Source organism: Thamnophis elegans, chromosome 11, assembly GCF_009769535.1.
Source record: "Thamnophis elegans isolate rThaEle1 chromosome 11, rThaEle1.pri, whole genome shotgun sequence".
Lineage (NCBI taxonomy): Eukaryota > Metazoa > Chordata > Lepidosauria > Squamata > Colubridae > Thamnophis > Thamnophis elegans.
In genome coordinates this window covers 30,303,337-30,326,907 of record NC_045551.1, presented here as the reverse complement: position 1 = coordinate 30,326,907, position 23,571 = coordinate 30,303,337, and the positions used below count along the sequence as shown (strand labels likewise).

The 23,571-nt window shown below is 42.1% G+C and overlaps 1 protein-coding gene across 2 annotated transcripts; it reads left to right on the top strand.

Moving 5' to 3' along the window:
• Positions 1 to 284: 284 nt before the first annotated feature.
• SHOX (short stature homeobox) lies at positions 285 to 21,496 on the top strand. 2 transcript variants are annotated; one of them, XM_032227018.1, is made up of 5 exons: positions 285 to 615; positions 4,675 to 4,883; positions 13,178 to 13,235; positions 13,310 to 13,398; positions 21,251 to 21,496. In XM_032227018.1, the coding sequence occupies exons 1-5, from the start codon at positions 285 to 287 to the stop codon at positions 21,494 to 21,496; spliced, it is 933 nt and encodes a 310-aa protein (XP_032082909.1). The 2 variants fall into 2 exon arrangements, with proteins under 2 accessions (XP_032082909.1, XP_032082908.1); XM_032227017.1 differs by having other exon boundaries at positions 13,310 to 13,401.
• The last annotated feature ends 2,075 nt before the right edge of the window (positions 21,497 to 23,571 follow it).

Here is a 23,571-nt window from a genome sequence, read left to right as displayed (position 1 = left end):
CTCCTGGACAAGGGGGTCTCTGAGCGCGCGAGCGAGCGCAAGCGCGCGCACACACATTCACACATAGCGGGAGCGCGCGTGCGCGCTTCTACAGCCCCCCTCCCCAGCCTGGACAAGAGGGACCCCACGGCCAGGAGGACTCCCGAGCGGAGCCGCATCCGACGAGTTGCGCAAAGCCCAACAGCAGCAGGATCGCTGGCGGTGGAACAAGCTCGCCTGGCCGTTTGGTGGCGGCGGGTTTTTTTAGGGCCCGGCTGCTTCGTCCCCTTCCCGGCCGGGTCGTCATGGAAGAACTTACGGCGTTTGTGTCCAAATCTTTTGACCAAAAAAGCAAAGAGAGCAGCGGCGGCGGCGGCGGCGGAGGTGGTGGTGGTGGTGGTGGTGGAGGAGGAGGAGGAGGAGGAGGCGGCGGTCACAAGAAGGAGTCCATCACGTACCGGGAAGTTTTGGAGAGTGGGCTGGCGCGGACTCGGGAGCTGGGCAGCTCCGATGCCACTAGCCTGCAGGAGCTGGCCGAGGGCGGCCCCCACTGTCCCATCCACCTTTTCAAAGAGCCTGGAGAGGGCGACAAGGACAAACTCAAGGACTACAATCAGTCCAGCAGGACCTCGGAAGGTAAAGAGGAATCTGTCACACACACACCCCCCCCCCCAGGCGTCCAGCAGATGCCTCTCTGCACTCCTTCCCGGGGGCCGCTTTGGCGAAACTGTATAGAATAGAGTTGGGGCCGAGGGTGGCGGTGGTAATCACAGCAGTAGTGAAGAGCATTCAGTTAGGAAAACGAATCTCAAAACTTCAGCCGTCCCGATTAGGTTCCTTTCTTTAGATGGAATTTAAACAATAGAAGGAAAAGAGTTTCCCTCTTCAGCTACCGCGCGCGGCCCATTTTCCTTGGCGACCAATTTAAAGTTAGGCAGAATTGGTTCTGGGGGCTCATCTCGGCGGAATAGCTAAAATTATTTCAGTAAGCAGATGCGGGGAGCTTTGGGATGGGGAAAAAGCTAATAAGCTCAAAATGAGGTGGCCGGAGGCTTGTCAGGCAAAGGGAAAACAAGTAAGAATCCTCTCGCTTAGGATATTGCGCAAATCTTTTTTTGTTGGGAGGTGGTGGTAGTGGGATGGGTGGGGATGATCTCCAAGCTTTTCGCCTGAACGGCTGTACTGATTTTGCTTTTGCTTCTGACCTTTAAGGATCTGTCCAACTGAATAAAGAGTTAGGGCTACAGTATAGAAAGCTTTAAATACGGTCTACAGAAAAGGAGGGGAAAAAACCCAATGTAGGAAGTTAAGCAAGCATTTCTTCGGCCACTTAGACTGAGTTTTATGCCACCTCTGCTTCCGGGAAACCCGATAGAATGAAATCCAAGTATCTCTTAGGTTCGGAACGGAAGCATCGCCAGCTCTCCTCGCAGCTTCGATAGTGGCTACTTTAGTATTAAAAGCAGAGCAAGGAAGAATCGCTCCTTTAAAACCTGTAATTTCGTTTCTTAAATGAATCTTTCCCCCTATTCTTCTTCTTCTCTAAATCAATGCGAGGCACTGGCGTTATTGATGTCTGGCAATTTACAGACCAACCTTGACGTCTCCATTGAAAAGTAAATCCAATTAGCTGTATTTTAGGGGTTTCCTCTGTTCTAAACGGGTTCAGATAAGCAGATGTTCAATCGTTGTCAGAAAGACCCTTTCACTAAAACCCCATGTAGTATCAGCTGGAGTTTTTATGCTTTTTATTAGAACTGTTGTGATCTAAGAAAGAGGTTGGCTTTCGGATGAAGTGATAGTTTATATCCCCACCGGTCTTACTGTAATGATTTTAAGATCGATCGATCTCTAGCTATCTGTTTATCAGTTCAAGAATGACTAAATATAAATAAAATTCTAACGATTATCCAGGATACTCAGGTGCTAACAAATCCAAAGCACCCACATTATTTATATAACCCTGCAAAGATTAGTTTTACAACGTGCATGTGTGCATAACCTCCCAAAATGCATGAATCCACGCAGTCTGTAAATCACTTTTTGAAAATGCACCATATATCTATCTATCATCTATCTATTATCTATCTACCTACCTACCTACCTACCTATCTATCTATCTATCTATCTATCTATCTATCTATCTATCTATCTATCTATCTATCTATCTAATGTATCTAATCTCTATATAGAAAAGTGATTTTAATGCTTACCACTTCCTTCACGTGTGGATAAACAGCACAAGTAAATGGGCTATTTATTCACCATATCCAAATCTCCCCTACAAAATTAACGTCTGCAGTCGCGGTCAGTCGGAAGTGTTCATAACGCCACAAAGCTGGAATTCATAGAAAAAAGGAAAGTCCATCCAGCGGCATAATAAACATCGTGGATAAAACCCTCGAAACGTGCTTGTAAAAGGAAGATCGGCTTATGTGGCAAACGGAGAAATTCTGGTTCTTGAAGTCGGTGGCACAGAACTCGATGAAAATCTTGGATCGAGACTTGACGGGTTTTAAAAGATTCGTGTATTCGCGACCATAGTTGGTTAGATTCCTATAACTTTGATCTGGTGGTGGTGTAAAAAAAACACCTAACTACAGTCTCTAGCGCTGATAGTCTGGAAGTATTTTTTTTTAAAGCGGTACTATGGATCCTCCCACCCCGGCCCGCCGCCGCTTTTATGCTCCTTGGGAGACTTGGACTGAGAATTCAAATAGACTAAAAGCTCTTTCAAAAATCCCCGTTACAATTTTCTTGGGCTGCCCCAGATGAATCCTCTTCGAAATGACTTTCCAGTGTGTCTCCTAAGATGAATAGTCTTCGAATTTTAGCTTTACAGTGGAGTGAACTGATTTCATCGAGCAAGGGAACCGAAGTTAAAGGAAATCAGCAACCGGTTTCCATTGCAGCCATTTTTAAGGGTGCATTTATATGGAAATCCATCTGTAAGGAACACATCTTTTTGCGGCAGCTAAAAGAGAAATCCGGGAGCTTCCTTTGCTGCACAGGGCCAAGAGAAAACTATTGCTGGAAAAGGGAGCCAACAAATCGCGCTCATTTTCCAAAAATGGTGATTTTTGTGAACCTGGGAATCTAATTCGGAGCTTTCCACAGCGGCCCTCAAAATCAAGGCAGAGGTTCCCTCTCCCTATGCCTTCGGAGACCCGCTGCTTTCCCCAACGCAGAACCAGGGCAGAAGGCTGCATTCCACCAGCCACCCCTGCCCCATCTCTCCCTGGCCGGGCCTTACAGGGTACCCTCTTGCCAACAAGAACCCCTTGAGCGATTTACTTTTCTTTCTAGTTTGCCAACTCAAGCCCACCCATTTTTCTTTCTTCCCGAATTTGTAGCAATGGACGCTCCCCTCTTTCTCTTCCCCGTTCCCGCTAAAATGCTCCCGCGTCTTGTTCCTCCCACGCCTAGTGTTCCTCTCCATAAGCTCTTTGCGTAGCGTGACGCCTGGGGGGCTATATGCGTGTGCTGGTGTGTTTTTCACGGTAGCAGGCCCTTTGGTGTCTTAGCGAGGACTCTTTCCCAAAGTCAGTAGCTCTGGGGAGGGGGATACACGTAGAGAGGAATCCTTGGGATGCATACACTTTTGTACAAAGTGGTGTAAAGGAGACTCTCCCTGTGTCTCCCACGCGCTTATTTTCTAAGCAGGTGAGTTTCTCAAATATTTAAACGAATCTCCGATTCCCGCACCCCCTTCCAGGTTTCAAGCGTATAAGAGCAAGTTCAGGACATTTCCCATCACCTAGTCGTGAATGGAGACTTGTTCTCCTACCTCCTTCATTTTCTGTTCCTTTACAATCCTCTCCCTACCCCCAAGCCTCGCTTAAATTGACGATATAAAACAGCTTCTATAACTCTGATCCGAAGGTTTGCCTGTAACAGGGCCTTTCGCCGTGCTCCGCTAACCCATTTATCTTACCTAGCAGAACTGGGCTGGTTTTACTTAACACAAAACCAAGCCTAACAACATTTAGTACTTGGACTAGACACCACCTAGACATCCTCTGTCCGTAGGCTAAACGAGAAAGTTGACAACATCCTGCAGCACCACTTCTGTCTGTTTGCTAAGAATAGATAGGGACTATCTATAAAGTGAATAGGCAACAGACTCGTGTGTAAGGGAGAAAATACGGGGGTCTAAATTGATTTCTTGTTACCTGTTCCCTAAATTGTTTACAGTATCATGAAGGGCAGGCAGTGTTCCGATTATCGAGATCTGGGTTCATTTTGCACCGAATATCAGAGCTAACATTATATCAGTTCAATCGGTGGAACTGACTCGGTCTTTTAAATTGCCCACAAGAACTGGGAAAAGTGGAGACTTTTAAAACAGGCAGATGGCAAGGTTATTAAGGCACCCCCATTGCACAGCGTCGCTGCTTGTAGACCACCATCCTTTCTCGTATCGAAGAAAAGAAATCCCACGAGACCCTGGCAGTGTCTTTGCGAGAGACGAACCCTGCTCAAATCCCCCCTTGGACTCATTAACGAATATTGACCGAACCCCTAAGCGAAATATCCGAACTAAAACTCTCTCGCCTTTTCTTATTCTCAGCTCCTGGGGGTCAATCGCCTGTTCGATTACTTATTGGGAACCCTGCCCACTTTGGAGAAGGCTTCTGATAGCCACCCAGGTCTGATGTTTGCCCTCTCTCTTTCTCTTCGCCCCCCCTCCCCCAGGGATCTATGAATGCAAAGACAAGCGGGAGGAGGTGAAATCCGAGGACGAGGACGGCCAGACGAAATTGAAACAGCGGAGGAGCAGAACGAATTTCACCCTGGAACAGCTGAACGAGCTGGAGAGACTATTCGACGAGACGCACTATCCGGATGCCTTCATGAGGGAGGAGTTGAGCCAAAGGCTGGGGCTGTCTGAAGCCAGGGTGCAGGTAAGGAGGAAGAGTCCTCGTCCGTCCTCTGTGCTGGACTTTTAGTTCAGAGGCCGGGTTCCTTGTCGAACAACATCAGGACACGTGTCCAGGCAGCGGGGGAGATGGGGAGAGGATTGGAGCTTGGGCTGCTGCGCTCGGTTTCTTGCCCCCTCGGAGCCTTTCGTTTCCACCGAACGCTCGGCGTCTCCTTGATCCCACTTCCAACCAATCAGTTGCTTGATTTAACAGACCCGGCCAGGAGCGAAAGAACCTTTCGCTTTTCTCTTTTGTTTTTGCTGAGCTCTGTGGCGGGGCGGGGACAATGGCTATGGAAGAAGCTGGGTGCTTTGGGAGTAGATAATCCAGAGCCAGGGGGGGAAATGTGCCTCTGTTTGACTTGCATAACAAGAGCATGAATTCATAGGGCCCCATCTGCTCTTCCCTCCCCCGATGCCCCTTAAAATATAATGTCTCTAAATTCTTAAGAATAGGTTTGAATTATGTACTGATAATTCGCCAAGGCATCTGTGATCTGTGTGCATTATCTATCTATCTATCTATCTATCTATCTATCTATCTATCTATCTATCTATCTATCTATCTATCTATCTATCATCTAATCTAATCTAATCTAATCTAATCTACCTACCTACCTACTACCTACCTACCTACCTGTCCTCCAATCCATATCTTCTGTCTATAATCTTCTCTCTGTCTTTGTCCCCCGTCCATCTATCTCTGGGATTGCCATATTGGGGCAAAAGAAATCCGGGCGACCACTAGATGGTAGCAAAAAGATACAAATACTTGCAATCGCTGGTAGTAATTAGACCTCCTAGTTATCCGGACTTCAGTTCTTCAAACGGTTAAGCTTATGGTTTTATGTAAAAGCCACAGGTCACCACCTTCTAAAGTAACAGAGAAAGAAATGGACCGCGAAGCTAAAGGAATGCCAGCATTGGTAACAGCGACCCATTCAGTCACATATTTAGTAAGAAAAGGGATTTTTGATAAAATCATCTTGTGGAGTGATAGGACAAGGTTTTAAAGTCAAAGGCAGTTGAAGAAAAAAATACGCCCGGGAGCTTAACTGCCCTTTCTTTTGACTATTTTATGAGATGAGAAAGGAAGAGAAGGCATCCTTCGGAGAATCTCAACGAGATGCTTTGATTTTAGACTCTCCATAGTTTCCCATCAGATCTACTTCCTCCTCATGGATTTAGTATTATTGAGCATGTGTTCTAAACTAATCACCAGAATTAGATCTCTAGAGACCAGCATTTACTCCTGGGGAAACAAGTGTGTTGTTTAGATTGTAATAAATAATCGTTTTCATTGTAATTTCCCCCCTCCAAATTATTGTGATACTTCCCCCCTCCTTTCTATGACAAGTAACGGGAATATTTCATGTACATTTGCTGATTTTGGAAAAGAAAAAGTAGCAGGGAAGATGACCACGAAGGTTGTAGTGGTTTCAGTTCTCACCCCCGCCCCCCTATAAATGGCTACAATAAATGAATTAAGAGATTAAATTTTGGCTGAAGGCGACATCAACTTTTATATCATGTTTTCCAGTTCCTTACAAGAGAAAGGCTCCTGTAATGTTCTTGAGAGGGCTTTGATACAAAGTTTTTATTGAAATAAATTACTTGTAGTGTTTCTCTAAAAATGTTACTTGCAGTTGAATTCCACACTTCTTTAAAATAGTTTATTACTGGGGTTAGTTCAGTATCCTAACAGGATATTCATAGTTACAGGAAAATTGGCGTTCCAAGTGTTCGCAGGTTTTTGAAATATTTGTTCTCAGCTTCCCTTAACCGTTCCCTTCCTCCCGGCAAAATTTCCCACTCTTTCATACGAAACCCATAAAAGCCATACACCCAGAAAAAGTTCAACTTGATAGAAAAGAAAGAAATATTTAAAAGAGAACGGTCCGCCGAGAAAACCGACCGCGCTTAATTAAAACATAAACAGGGTTTGATATGCCTGATAGGAGTGGATCAAGATCTTATTCTTGTTTGGTAAAAGAAAGGAAGGAACGGAAGAGATTAGGTAGATTCCCCCTCCACAACCCCAAAACAGATATTTTAGTACTTTCAGAATTGTCTTCTAATTCTAGTCAATAGCTCCTGTCCCTTGTTGTTAAAGGATCTAGTTTCAATTTAGTGTGGAAATCTGCTGCAAATAAATTGGAGTTCCTGCGGTAGCTACTCCTTATTAACCTTTTATTTTTAGTGTTGTACCGGCAACTCATATCGCCCAGCTGTCAGTGTTATAATTGAAAGTTATGAGACCGTAGTGAAGGGTAGGCAGTAATTCAATTACGAGCAAATATCTTTGGGTTTTATGGCGCAGGGCTAAATTAAATGTCATTATTCACTGTCTCTAATGGAAATCAAAAGGAAATCAGATTAGAGCATTTGTGAAAGAAATCACTGAGTGATCCTTAATGAAGAAATAACTGTCTAAAACACTGTCCTGCGCTTTACTTAGCATATTCATGACTAGTTGGAATTGATCGGGAATCACACCCGGGCTGATTTATGAAGACTCTGCGCTTGGGCTAATTCATCACTTCCACGCCTCCTCCTCACTTTCTCCTTCGCCTCTTCCTGAGCTGAAAAGGGAAGTGGCGTTCTGACATTTCGAATTGGCAGAGCCCTTGGGCTTAAGCGGACGGGATCGAGAGCAAGAGCGGGGCTCAACGCTGGTTAGCCCGAGAGAGGCCTTTGGTACCGGCGCTCGAATTGTAGTAAGGTATTATAAAGGTTTCGCTAGAGACGGCCGACCCACCGGTCTGGAGATCCGCAGAGGATCCGCCTGTGTGAGTGGCGTCAGGCTTCTAACCCGAAGCAGCGAAAGCCAGCTTGACCTTGGGTATATAAAAAGGAAGGACCCTCGTCATTTCCACGTCAAACCTCTAGAATTAAGCTACTTCTAGGCCAAGGAAGCTAATGGCTCCCCTTTCCCAACGTCTTAAATGTACAGCCGTCTTTTTTTTTTTAATCATCATGTAAGCAAATTAGAGACTCCTTTAATAATTGCCGATGAAGTGACCTGGCCTTGTAAGATCAAGACTTGATCTTGATGGATGCTATCACTTATTTTTATGTCTAAGCTGTGGTGGATGGCGGCTACGGCTGGAGTTTTCATTTCAAGGGAGATTCGTTTTGCTCTCGGTCAAAACAAAATCCAGTTAAATCCGAAACTCTCGGCCTGAAATTGATTAAAGCTGTTAGTCTGAAGACACGCCTACGAGAAACCCACTTGCCTTGAAATGAATGGCATTGTTTCCCAACGGAAAAGGAGGGAAGAAGATTTAGCCTCCACTCGAAATTTTAGTTTGTTTGATGTCGCTAGGACAGGAGTTGTTTCTATCTTGGAAAGAACATTTCCAAAACCTCTTGAGGGAAACAAGGGCTGCTGATTTTTAGATAGAAAGAGGAGAACGCGAAGCGGGGCGGGGGGAGGGGAAGCTCTTGTTTTAAAAGTTTCAGGACCCTTCAAAAATGCGTATGTATTTATTTTAATTCGGCTACTCATTGCACTAATTCAAGGTCTCGCATATTGGTTACTGGGGGTGCTGCGGGGAAAGGGAGACTATCCCACGTGCTGCAATGTAAAGACGGCCAATTCCTGTTCAAGAAACCATTCCAGTAGCTCTGGATAATTAATGTCTTTGGAAGCCTTTCTTTGCACTAATTACTCCGTTGTAAATGGCCATCATTAAGGCAATTGAAGAAAGCTTGGAGGCGAAATGTGATGTAGGAAGTGCAGTTAGTATTAATTAAGCGTATGATCAACTTGGCAAGCGGAAGACCTCGTCAGGGGGCGGAGCAAAGGGCCACAGACTCAATTCTTAGGTTTGGTCTGTCTCCATCACGCAAGCAGTGGCTGGCTGGCTGGCTGGGGAAGCAAAGGGAGGGATTTGCAGGGAGGCTGTATATTTCCAAACCAGGTTTGAAACATTTCTAGCAGGAGGATAAACGCCTTGGCTACTGGGTAGGCCAGTGAAGTGCAGTGTCAGGTCAACTTCACAAGAAGACATTTCCAAAAGGGAAGTCAGATTTTCTGGATTGCAGCAATTTTAGAGTAAAATACAATGAATCAGCTAAGGGTGGGACCGTAGGATTAATATTAATCTGTTAAACCCAGATCTGGAAATGTTTTAATTGCCTGCTGGAAGCGATGCCTGTTTCAACAGCCAGAAGAAATGTCAAAAAAGCACATTTACATGGACTGGTTGTGGATTTAGCCTAATTATAGCAGAAGTTTAAAAGCACAACTGAAAATCAGCCAGACGTGGTACTTTCCCTAATGACTTTTAGTGACTGTGTTTGCATCACAAGCAGAATTGCATTTCTCCTAACTACAACATTTATGGAGGATGCAAACTCAGTTCATGTGGTGACTTTAGGGTTGTAAAAAAATAGGCTTCCCCAAGTCCAGTTCCCCTTCTGCTGACCACTTGGACATGTTTATGTGGTTTACTTGGCAATGGTATAGAAGTGCTTCATCTTTGCCTTCCTCTGAGATTGTAACTTCCTACTTCCTCAGATTTTCAATGCTCTCCCATCTAAATTCAGCACTAACCAAATTCAGCTTGGCTTAGCTTTTTCCTGATCAGCCAAGGTTATCTAGGTGCCGCCACCTAGCTGTAAGAATGTGTGAGAATCCCAAAAACTTAGTTGAGAAAAAACATGATTCACTGAATCCTAGCTAAGTGTAAAATTTGAGATTGCAAGTCTTCCAATTGTTAAGTATGAATTCAGTTCTGAGTGTCACATCCACCTTCCTGAAAACGAATTCAAATCGCATCACTCCTAGCAACTGCCTGGGTGAATCCCTGTAGTTTTCTTAGCAAGATTTTCAGGGGTGGTTTGCATTTGCTTTCTTCCAGGGACTGAGAGAGAATGATTGGTCTAAGATAACCCAGCTGACCTTGTGCCTAAAATGGGACTAGGATTCATGGTCTGTCACTTTCTAGCCAGGTGCTTTAACCACTACATCAAACTGGCTCTCACAAAATAAGCCCTTCAAATTGCCAGACAAGTTCTTCTGCGTATTTAGGAAGAAGATTCACAACTCAAAAACTACCCAGGCCTTTATGGAAACCTTTCTTAACCTGGTGCCCAACCAGATATGTAGCATCTCTTCTTCCTTAATCCTCATGACTATCCTGGTTAGGAATTTTGGGAGCTAGTCCAGCACATCTTGAAGTTCTAGACTGAAAGAGATTGCTTTATAGTAGCACTATTGTTCCCTATTTTTTCATGTAATAGATGATGTTAATTTTCTAGAAGGATTTTCTAGGAATTGTTTTGAACTTAGTCCAAATGCTAACTTCACAGGTCTATGGGAATGCTGTTGATTCTGCAGTTAGGTTCACTTCACCCAGACTCATTTTTATAGAACTAGCATAATATTTTTTTCAAGAAATGATTGTCAAAATAAGCAATTGTGGTCAAACTGGTATGTAAATCAATGGTTAGATAAGTTAAATACTTATCCCAAATCATACAGAATGGTAGAAGTCCTATTAGAAGAGTGAGTTTAGCTATGGCAATATTGAAGGCATAATTCAGTTTTCTCAGCAGGAGGAATTGTGTCATGCTGTTCTTCCCAGAATTCACTAGATGGATAAAATAGCAGTTCCTATATAAAGCACTCAGCCCCTGAGGCCAAAGACACAATTTGCTTTTGTCTAAAAAAAAAAGAAATAAAAAGAAAGAAGAAGCAAACTGACAAAGATGTGTGGGTATACCATCCATATGGTTAAAATTACTATTTCTGGGATACTGAAATGATAGGAAAACCAGAGTTCTTAGTCAGGCAGCCCCATGCTACTCCAGAAAATGGTATAAATCCCAGTTCAATTTGGAATGACAATAGCAATGCAATGCTTTGCCCAGTGTCCTTGAAATCCAAACTCAGACCTTTCAGGATGTTTTCCCAAGCTTGGAAACTTCCATAGAATGTTGAACTGCAAATCCCAGCATGCACCACCCTACAAAGGAATTCTGGGCTCCAGATTAGCAACTCAGAAATACACAAGGGTTTGCAATTTGGGAGTCCTCCTGGATCCACAGCTGATGCTAGAACAACACTTGTCAGCTGTGACCAGGGGGGGCTTTGCCCAGGTTCGCCTGGTGCACCGATTGCGACCCTATCTGGACTGGGAGGCCCTTCGGATGGTCACTCACGCCCTCGTCACCTCAAGACTGGATTACTGTAACACGCTCTACATGGGGCTGCCCTTGAAGAGTGTTCGAAGACTTCAGTTAGTCCAGAATGCAGCTGCGCGAGCAATAGTGGGCGTACCTAGGTATACCCACGTTACACCTATCCTCCGCGAGCTGCACTGGCTTCCCATTGGTCTCTGGACATGCTTCAAGGTGCTAGTCGTTACTTTTAAAGCCCTACATGGTATAGGACCTGGCTACCTGAGAGACCGCCTCCTGACATTTACCTCCCAGAGACCCATAAGATCGCACAGACTAGGCCTCCTCCGGATTCCATCTGCCGGTCAATGTCGGCTGGCGACTCCCCGTGGGAGGGCCTTCTCTGTAGCTGCTCCGGCCCTATGGAACGATCTTCCCGTGGAGATCCGGACCCTTACTACCCTTCCGGCCTTCCGCAAAGCGACCAAGACCTGGCTGTTCCAGCAGGCCTGGGGCTGTTGATTTATCCAGTCCGATCCTAAGCTATGAATGTTGTGGAATTTTAATGTTGTTTTTTATTTTTTGTATGTTCCCCCTTCCTTTTTATCTGTCAGCCGCCCTGAGTCTCTCGAGAGTGGGCGGCATACAAACCCAATAAACAAACAAACAAACAAACAAACAAACAAGCATACTGTAATTTTTTGCTATATAATGAATTTTTCATTTCAATTTCCAAGAAGTTTTAAGCTTGTAAAAGTGGACTTCCAGCATGTGCAAATGCAGCTAGGATTGTCACGTTATTGAAGGGTGGGGGGGTTGACTTGGACAACCCAGCCATTGGATTGGAAAGTCAGGAACCTCACTGGGAATGGATCTGGTCTCCAAGCAGGCATGTGCATGCAAACTCTAGAAAGGCTGCAAAGTGAGTTTTGAATCAAAGTCTACCTCATTGTAAGGAAACTTCTTATGGCTCTTTTAAAAGTCCTTATATAGGAGCATCAAGGAAGACTTCTTTGCAGTGATTCAGGCACAGGATGGAGGTATAACCTATTCTGGGGACACTGTGGGTCTATTCATGGGATAGCTGGGGACACGGGGGTTTATTCATAGCAGCAGCTGTGAGCCCAATTCCCACTTTCTCCCACTTGCAGGCTATTTAATTGGTTTTCCCTTTTGGACGGAGTTAAAACTATTTGCACCTGCAGCCCTTTCATGGAAAACTATCTCAGGCAGGCCTTGTATCATTTTGATCCAATGCCTTTTGTAACCATATGGTTATTAAGAAGACTCAGGATGCCAATCTACATAATTAAGGGGGTGGCCGAGGCATACTCTGCCCATTTTAGCACAGAACTGGGACAGTTAAGTAGGTGTGTGGATGCAAGCAACTTTATGCACTGAATGTCCTGAATCCTTCCAACACTTATATTAAAAAATCACATCTGGATGGTTGAAAGCACGTCCCTTTAATCTGCATTATGCCAGCAGCTTTGCCCACTCAGAGGCCAGGTGGATGAGTTGGACTATAACTTCCATCATCTCCAGTGACCCAGCCCTGGCTATTGTCATTTGCAGACGAAAGGTGAAGCATTTTAACACATATGGAGAGCAGCCGATTGGGGAAGGCAGATCCACAACTGAGTAAGGTGGGAAAAATGGAGTGGGGGAGTCAAGATCCCATTAAAATTTAAGAATGATAACCTGCTGAAATATTGCTTGAACTCAGTGGGATTTAATTATGAGTAGAACCTCAAGGGATGGTACTATACTACTATTATTACTAATTTTGTTTGGCTTAATTTAGGCACGAAGAATAGCTTTCAAGCTTGTGAGCGCTATTGTGTATGACTTTTCTAAAAACCATCTCTTGATATAAAAAAGCACACTGAAATGAAAAGATTCTCTGCTCAGGAACTTATTCGGAGTATTAAAACTGAATAAAAGTTACTTGAGACCTTTGTCCTCACCTGCTCATCATTGTCTAACAACAATTTCAGATTGTTGTATCTTTCTTCTCATACGAGCATTTCTGTAGCCACCCATTTTCCCTGTTCCCTAGATTTTAAGAAAGTTTGGGGAGCCATAGGCTGATTTCCCTTAGCTACTGCTGACTGCTTTTATTACTGCCAGCATCTCTTCTCCTCTTGGCAGGTTTGGTTCCAGAATAGAAGAGCCAAATGCCGAAAACAAGAGAATCAGATGCATAAAGGTAGGTCCTGGAAGGAAGTGGGGCAGGCTGACCTTTCTGAAGGCTCTTTCCTGACTCTATACCTTTGCTTGCAGGTGTGATCTTGGGGACAGCCAGCCATTTAGACGCCTGCCGAGTGGCCCCCTACGTGAACATGGGAGCCCTAAGGATGCCTTTCCAGCAGGTAGCTTATTTGAATTTTCATCGCCAGACTGACCTGTCTAAGATACAGTGGCTGTTAAGTTAGTATTTGGGCAGAGGGAGGGAAGGAATGTGCGACAAAAGGACATATTCTGCACATATGTACACAGAGGGGCTTTCATTACCAATAGTTTCTGGGCTCTCTGTTTTTAAAAATGGAATTCTGGAAAGTTTTTAGCAGAGTAGGTTTATTTAAAAGTCATCCCCTCAATATTCTGTAGAATTTTAATATGCTTAAAATCTGCCACACTCTTGTAACATACTCGCCCTGTGAGTGAGATGGGTGGTCTCTAAACTTGAGATATAAATAAATAATAAAATAAAATAAGCTACAGTATATATATACCTATTGATTGTGACAGCATCTCAGTTTGATTCCATATTACTTGCTAATAGTGACAGGTAAAACTCCATCCAAAATATGTTGCTGGAGTACATTTGTTGAATTTTAGCTTTTTGAAAAGGCACACATCCAAAACAAATTATTACAGTGAATGCAAAATGAGAAATGTTTCCAGCTGTGGGGGAATACATTCTTAGCATGTAGTCTGAGCAAGCAGAAAATAAGATTTAGTTATTGTCCTTCCTTCCAAATCCACACACTGTGTTTCTTCAGTAGGGCTGGTTTTCTCTAGATATGAAAAATAAGCAGCTTTGAGTCTGGTTAGTACTTAGATCGGGGAGCTCCAGAAAATACAAGGATTAGGAAGTTGAAATTGGAAAAAAAATATTCCAGAAAAAGGAAATGGCAAACTACAGGGGTAGGATGTATTGGTAAAGTCAAGCGGAGTCCAATTCAACTCATAGGAAACTTTTTTACCTGATGTATGATGGATCTTTAGCACAGCTAAACCCTTGTGGCATCAAAGTAATGCTTAGTGGAATAGTGTGTTGTTCTGCTGGTGGAAAAGGAAGCACACTATGAGGGGCTGATCAGTAGTTAGCGACATGTATTTTGTTCTCCTTGTATAAAATTTAGGCACACCTGTGAAATCTGTCAATGACTGATGAAGGCTACATTGTACATACACATATCATGGGCAGCAAACAGAACAAAGTTTATACCCTGTGGCAGATTATTCAGGAACTTCTGATTACTTCCCAGAATTCAATGGTACTATAAAGCTGTCCCAAAGGTGCTTTTTCAGGAGGCAACTGGAGTTTCTTGCTTTTTTTTTTCTTTGAAGACATTTAGCTTCTCATCCAAGAAGCTTCTTCAGCTCTTACAGGATAGTGGGGAATGAAAGGATTTATATTCTTTGCAGACAGCTGGTCATTTTGCATCCTTTTAGAGCAGGGGTGTCAAACTCACATTGTCACAGCAGCATCATGTGATGTATCGGGACTTCCTTCCCCTTCGTTAAACCGGGCATGGGTGTGGCCAGCACATGACACATCTGGCCTGTGGGCCAGGAGTTTGACAGCCGTGATTTAGAGGTCATTGAAGCATTTGGAGGTCTTCAAAGAAAAAAAAAAGCAAGAAAGTCCAGAAAGTTCCTTCCTGAAAAAGCACCTTTGGGACAACCATGACCTGGATGACTGAGGATCTCTACAGACTTTTGTGCTGTAAAGCGCTTAAAATGTGGAACAAGATCAAGGCATCATAATCAGCAATGGAAAGCAATGGAGGATTCTTGGGTCAATAATAACTGAGACAAAATGTCTTTAACACAGTGTTGTGCTACCCTATCACAGGATGCTATCTATGTCTTTAATAATTTCACAATTATTACAGACATAGCCTCTGTTAGGGTTGAACATGGAACAACTTGGTTTCAAATAGCACAAAGAAGGCAGTTTTGTTCATAACAAGCAAAAATAAAACTAATGGGGACAGAGTTAGCATTTGAACATGAATCCTGTATTCTTGGGTGCTAATATTTTTTCCTTCCCCTCTCCTCCTTATCCTCCTTCTTAATCTCAATATTTTCTAGGTTAGATCACTGTCTAAAACCAAGTATATCCATAACATTAAAAAATAAGCTTATGTATATTACTGCTGCTGAGTCTATTTTCTGCCTGATTTTGTTGTATGTTAAAAAGCCTGTTAATAATAACATCAGTTCTGTTGGGCTTCTTTTGAAGCTATTATTTAATTTCTTTTTCAAATTAAAAAAGTACCATAATTTCTAGCTTTTTGGAGTAAAGAATTTAATGGGTGAGTGAAATACGTCTGTGTTTTTCCTGTTTTAATTCATCAGAGGAGTTGTGGTAAAAAAATCTTCCTCTTTTTTTCAAAAAACATTTTTTCTTAGCTGTTTTGTAAAAGTCTTACAGGGAAAGGCAGCGGTCTGAACAACCTGCCATGAAATCATCATCTAGCTTTACTTGTGGGTTTTTTTGGTGGAATTTTAGGAATGTCCTCTAAACTTCCCTGCATGATATTTGTAATTTTTATATTTTCATATCAGATCTTATAGCATTTCTCTTTTGAGAGAAACCCCATTAAAGAGAAAATGAAGGAATAATTACATGTGCTTTAGTAGAATGCAGGTGATCAATTAACTGGATAGGTTTTTATATATAATGATAGAAAGAGAATTTGTAGTCAACACTGTAACACTGCAACACTGTAAAAAAGAGCCACATTGATCACTGACGATTAGAGCAGAAGCTGTCATAGGAGGCATAGAGAGGTAAAGCAACATGTCATTATTCCTTCATTTTCCCTTGATCACATTTTGCATGTTTGGCAACTGGTCTTCATTTATAACTTTCTGCAGGATCCTATAGTTACATGACTGCCATTTATGACTGGCATCTACCAGTTTCCACAGAAAACATCCATTGTGGACAATGGGTTTGCTTAACAACCCTGTTGATTTGCTTAAGGACTGTCACAAGAAATATTCTAAAATTGGGTTGGTCACTTGATAACCGCTTAACTAGCATGACCTACGACTGTAATTCTGGGTTCAGTTATGTTCATAAGTTGAGAACTACCTCTACTGTGTTTCCATCAAGGTCATCTTCCTTATCGTCCACATTTTTATCCCCCAAATAAATTCTGAGGAAAATGAACCTGGTTTTGGCACAAGTGATAGCAAAGCAGTGCAATATAAATTCCAGAAAGAAGAATTTGCCTGAAGAAAAAAAGAGCAAGAATCAAAATTAAAAGGGAATTGGGGGGGGGAGGGGGCAGGGAGAGGAGAAGAAATATATAGTAGATAGTTACATAGGAAAAAAGAAAAAAAATGATGTAAGCAGAAATGACTGCCAGATACTGGACCTTTGGAGCAAACCAAAGGAATGTAGGGATTGGAATATTCAGCAGGAAGGAGACAGTGTAGAAAAAGAAGACTGTTATTAATTTAAAAAGAAAATGAAACTCCAACTCAGCATAGTACCTTATATTCCAGATTTTAGGGGCAAAATAGGCTAAGAGAATTGAGATGAAAAAGTCTCCCAGGCAACATGAAAAGGAAATGTTGCAGTTTAAATCTGAAATATATTGTTGCTTCCAAGGGTTTTCCAGAAGATCTTCCCCTTTTTGTGTCAGCTGCTGAAAGTAGAATTTGGGATCAGAAGTCTTTGTGAAATTCATTTCCACTTTCACTAAAGGAGGTCCAATGAGCTTCCTAATAATCTTCCTGAAGAACAAGTTTTTCCATATACAGCTCTTAAAGAAACTGTACATAAATGTTAGTTAAAGGACCTGATTTTTCCCCTCCCCACTAAATATTTATATGCTTAGATATTTGCACAGAAAGCCGTGGAACTCTTGTGGAGTTTTGCCCCTGGTGCAAATGATGGGTAACCCTTTACTTGTTGCGTGCCGAAAGAGCGTGTGTGTGTGCCCACACCCATAATGCAATGCGCATGTGACACTCCCCTGGGTCCCTGCCACCTGCGCATGCATGCTTGACACCTCCCCTGCTCCTCCCACCCCCGCACATGCATGTGTGATCCCCCACATGTATGTGCGACTCCCCGCGCATGTTTGTGCGACCTCCATGCATCCGTGTGCAACCCCCTGCGCTTCATTTTGTGCCTAGCAGGCCTCCCTGAAGCATCCTGGAACAAAAAACAGTGTGCGGAGGGGAAACACTGCCACCCTGTTCCCCCCCATGCACGCACGGCAGAGACTCAAAAATCACGTGGCTGGCAGGAGTTGCATGCACATGCACAGTGGAGCTGAGCTGGTGTGACAGCTCGCATGCCCACAGAGAGGGCTCTCTGTGCCACCTGAGGCATGTGTGCCATAAGTTCCCCATCATGGCCCTAGTTCCTTGTATATATCATTCAACTCTTCATATTCTGTCCCCCTCCAATGCTTGGTTTTGATTGCCCTATTATATTCCAAGTGATTCAGCTTTACCTAGAGGGATCATCCATCTGGGAAATTCCTCAATAGATATGGTCACCAGCCATCTATAGTCTTATTAGAGCAGCTGAAAATCACAATTCTATGTATCTTGCTGTCCTGTTTTGATAATTTCATCATTAGAACATTTGTTTTGAACTGCAGGAATCTCTATTGTACTGTCTCTTTAGCCTACCCTTGGTATGAAAACAATAAACTTATTTGGGATTGCAAGAAACTTGGGAATAGTATGAGTTAAACTGCCTGTAAAATAGAATATAAATGTTTTTTCAAGAGAAGAATACAGTTGGTATGTTTCTAAAGGAATGTAGATGGCCTGAGATTAACAATCCAGAGAAAAGGATGGAATTAATACATGTGGGCTAATTTTATTTCCCATTTGTTAAAGATTAAAAATAAAAGAAAGGAGGCCAAATTCAGTAATTTGAGGTACTAAATAGAGAAGCATTTCTCTTCAAATTTGGTGGAGAGTTATTTTTAGACCACTCTAAAAAAACTGTATGCAAGAAAGAAGCCTGTTTTGGTCTGATGAGTTTGATTACAATTTAAGAGAGCCTGTGAGTTTGAGTTATGGTAAGAAAACGTTTGTGGACAATGGTAGACCATGATGCTTCCTTGGCTGTTATAAAATTAGAACTAATGGAATAAATATTGTTCCCCACCAATATGGAACTTTACAAGGGTTTGGAAGCAAGGATCCTCATTAATTACCAGTGGCCAGAATGTTAATAAAGTGGATGTGTTGTGATTTGAAATAGGTGCAATGCAACATTAATTTACGCCATTTGCGGTTATCATGTTTCTGATATTCATGTTCATGTTTGTACTAGAACATTGTGATGGCTAACCTTTTTGTCATCGCGTGCTGAAAGCATAATTCAATGCATACATGACGCCCCCTGTGCCTTGCCCACCAGCGCATGTGCACATGACCCCCTCATGCTACCCCCACCTCTGCACATGCACATTTATTCCACCGCCCTCATGCATGCACACGTGACCCAAAGACCACCTGGCCTGTGGAAGGTGTGCACGCATGTGTGGTGGAGCTGAGCTGGGGCGACCACTCGTGTGCCCGCAGAGAGGACTCTGAGTGCTACCTGTGGCATGCGTGCCATAGACTCGCCATCACAGTACTAGAAATATCCCTTGCCATCACTCAGAAGAGGAGGCTGCAAAGAGAATGGAAGGGGAAACCTAAAATAGCAGAAGAGGCTGCAGGAAGCATTGGTGGTAATTGGGAGGGAAAATGAGATTGTAGATATTTAATAAAGACAGGAAGAGTGAACGAGAATGGTTTTATATATTTAAAATGAAATAAGTTCTATATTGTTTTATATATTTAAAATGAAATAATGCTAAGCTGGAAGAGAAGGAAATATGTCTTGAAATGACCAATGCTTGTTTTTACTTGAATGTTAAGATGCCTCTTTATAAGGAAGAAGAGGAAGGGCTAAGAATCTGGGGAGAATGTAAGCAGATTAGAGAATGAAAACACAGACAGGAAAGGGAGACAATCAATATATTAAAAGTAAAAGTAAAAGAAAGCTCTTGTGATAAAGTAAACATCCCATACATTCCCTACTTCTAAATATTCTATATCTCATCCTGTCTGTCTTCATGAAATTATTGTTAAAGTTTTTATTGTTTTAAAAAAACCAACATGTTATACCTGAGGCATCATGCTTCCAATAAGTGAGATGATGAGATATTTTGAATTGAGGTCAAATTCCTCATTATATTATTTCTGCTGAAACAAACCTAGTTTTATCATAAGAAGCAGACTATCTTTTGACTGGTAACTCCTTAAGACACTGTCCGACCACATCAAATGCCAGACCCTGGACAGGGGTGCTGCAGGGGGAGGGGATAGGTTCTATCTGGAAAAACTAGTTCATAGCCGTTCCATAAAAGGACACTTTTAGTGATATTTACAGTAACCAATATAGATAGTGTAATGTAGCAAAGAAGAAAATGCTGTCAGTTTGAGAGGTGTATTCACCCAGTGGCATAAGAAAAGATAATTAAGAGCTGTGGTGGTGCAGTGGTTAGAATGCAGTACTGCAGGGTACTTCTGCTGACTGCCAGGTGCCTGCAATTTGGCAGATTGAATCTCACCAGGCTAAAGGTTGACTCAGCCTTCCATCCTTCGGAGGTCGGTAAAATGAGGACCCAGATTGTTGGGAGCAATATGCTGACTCTGTAAACCACTTACAGAGGGCTGTAAAACACTGTGAAGTGGTATATAAATCTAAGTACTATTGCTTAAATGTATCTTGATTATGAGTTTTTTATTTTTAATCTTTGAGTACCTGCTTATCCATTTTTTAATATTAGTGATCAAAAGAAATAAAAAAGACTAATAGCATTACAATGGTAGGGGTATTAGTTTACAGATATTCTGGTCATTTAAACAATGTGGCAACTTTTTTGTCTGTAGACAATCCTCCATGTAGACCTGGATGGCAGCAATGATACCTGGGGGAGGATGGAGTTAAATTTTTCAACCTGTTTTGCAGGAGTGGTTTAAGGGACATGATTTAACACACCTGTTTTGTTCTTTATTTATAGAAAATCATTAATAAATGCCATCAAAAATCAGTATAATTTTGGGGCTGTGCTCACACGCAATTAAGAGTTACAGAAGTATAGTTTCCCTATCTGTAAATTATCACAAATTGACAATTTTGATATTTTGTCAAAATCATACCCAGCAATGCTTGATCTTTAAAGCAGAAATGGAAAACTTTTTTCAGTGAAGGGCTCTTGAAATATTGAAGTTGAGTTTATGATGAGTGGAGTCATATTTTAATAGAAGATGGATCTAGATGAAGGAGAGGATGAATCCATTGTTTAGTGTGGATGGATCTTGCATCATTACCTCCTTCTGCCTCTTTTTGTGCTACCCAATCCCATCTCTGTTTCCTTTTCTCCTTCAAGGACTTCAAGCTGAAGTGTTAACTATTCCCAAAAGTACAAGAATGGAGCTATAGGAATTACTTAAATGATACTAAGTACCATATGAAGTTAATTAAAGTGTTGCACAGTCTTTAGTCAGCCACAGAATTGTTTCCTCAAATATTTGTTTCATACTTGTGTGACCCAGACAGATAAACGGTAAATACTCAACCTTCACAGAATTAAAATTACTTAAATAAGTAATAATTTACAAAGCCAAAAAGTAAGGCCTGATAAAGAGTAAGGGAGATGACCTTGACAAAAATAGGCAAGAACCATTATCTAGACAAAGAGGGCAGAATGAGGGTGGAAGCCCTGAGAAGCAAGACCAAGTAAATGCCACTCTGATCCACTGGGGCATAAGAAAGAGTGGAATGACATAAACAAGATTTTTGGATGGGCATAATAGAATCTTGCAAGATTCTATTTTGTCATGCCCATCTTAATAAGGTATAGTCTTCTTGTGGAATTGATAGGGCTGACACGCCCATTTGTCCTGTTGGAATATCTCCTGTTAATCTATTTTCTTTATGGTTCTTTTTTCCCCCTCCAGGTCCAAGCTCAGCTGCAGTTGGAGGGGGTCGCTCATGCCCACCCACACCTCCATCCTCACCTAGCTGCTCACGCCCCTTACTTGATGTTTCCTCCCCCTCCCTTTGGACTCCCAATTGCCTCCTTGGCTGATTCTGCCTCTGCAGCTGCAGTTGTAGCGGCAGCCGCCAAGAGCAACAGCAAGAATTCCAGTATTGCTGATTTGAGGCTCAAGGCCCGGAAACATGCTGAGGCCCTGGGGCTTTGACATTTCCTTTCTGGAAGCAGTTTCATTACCAGGATGGACAATAGTTTCCTTTTCTCCAGCTGTCATCCATGCTTGGCTGAGACAAGGACAAGTGCTAGATTTTGAAAAGCTTGGGAGTCCTTATGGATGCACAATCGGCACTGGCCTGCTTTTTCTTCCTTTCTTCTCCCTCTTCTCCCTCTTCCTATTTTGTTCCAAGATGTAAGAAGTGATTCAGTTGATCTGAGGATTGAAGGACCCACCTGTCTACCTTTTTGATTTTGGCCAAGCGCTTAGTGCTGATAATAGCAGTCAAATCTTTTCACTCCCACCAGACGCACACTGAGTCTGAATTTTAGGTATAAATAACAACTTTACAAAAGAAACAAAAATCAAGAATACTTTGGGGCAGAGAGAAGATGAGAGGGATAATACTCCAAATTATATGGCATCTTTGAATGTTGGGACAACTGGAGCTTGACCATGGCCAAAGTGATCATTGTGTCAGCCTAAAACTGTTCACTCCTATCAGTTTTGCAATGTTGTGCATGTGCCTAACAACTAACATCATTTGGAAATCACAGACTCTGCTGGAACAAAACCCAAGCTTGAAAATGATCCCAGGGGCTGGTCTCCATTACCATAACATTTCTCCTTAGTTGCCAAATATATTCTAGCTATTTCACAAATTGCTCACAAATTAAGGAGCTGCTTTTGCAAAAGTGGCTTAAATTTAAAACATGGAATATCAAATCACAGATAAGACAGTTTAATCCGGACATAGCAGACCCTCTAGCTATATATTTTACAAAGAGCTACAACAACACAAAAGTTTGAGAGACAAAAATTACACAACAATCACAGGTGATCTAAGTGATGGAAACAATGATAATGAACAGTATAATAATTAACCATCTGAACAAGCAGATATGCTTGTAAGACTTCCTTGCTTTGTTTTCCAGATGTCTGGATTTCTCAGAAGAAAAATCTCCTTGGCTTTGTTCTCGAGAGATTGATTCAGCTATCAAAGATGGACATGCAGTTTTAAAAGCATAATACTGATGCAGTGTTACGTTTAGTGAAATGCAATTGAGTGCAGTAAAGTGCAATACTGTAAATATTTTAGATTAAAAGGGAAAAATAGCAACACATTCTTATTCTGTTTGTAACCTACTCTATAGGAACTGTTTATCTGGTCCTTGGTGCTCAGACTTAAGAATGATCATTTATTGCCAAAATTAGATAGCCTGGTTTTTTTATGGTATGGTGAAGAAATATGAATTGCTTATAGGCCAAGGTGGCGCAGTGGTTAAATGCAGCACTGCAGGCTACTGCTAGATCAGCAGGTCAGCGGTTCAAATCTCACCGGCTCAGGGTTGACTCAGCCTTCCATCCTTCCGAGGTGGGTAAAATGAGGACCCAGATTGTTGGGGGCAATATGCTGACTCTCTGTAAACCGCTTAGAGAGGCCTGAAAGGCCTATGAAGCGGTATATAAGTCTACTGCTATTGCTATATTGCTATTGCTATTATTATATAAAGGGAATTGCCATGATTTTGATCCAGTTTATGTCCCATATTTCTGGGAACTAAGCTCAACTGCCTATTTTAATTATTATAATTATAATTAGTGTTATTATTTGGAAAATTGTTTTAAAATAAGGAGCAACAATCAAGACAATGTCATATAGAGGTGGATAAATTCAGCGTGTGAGTTGTATAAAGGCACAGAAATAAATCCAGTTTTAGGCACATTAAATGCAACCTCATTGGAATTTTCTAATGAGTAAAATCTGTAGTGCCAGTCATAGAGAAAAAGGGAAATCAACTGAAATTAGATTACCAAACTGACTGGGATTATTATGTCTATATTTCTCACTCGCATGTAAATCCTTTTAACCAACTCATTAATTCTGTGCATCATCTGGGGAGAAATATTCATCTATTTCTACAGCTGTTTGCATTTGATACCAACATTTCACTGATGGAATCTTTGCTTCTCAACAGCATACAGTCATCCAGTCTGTTGCCCTCAAATGTATTTGTTTTTTTAAAGCAATTAGTAATAGAACATTTTGTTATTTTTTAATCAGTTCA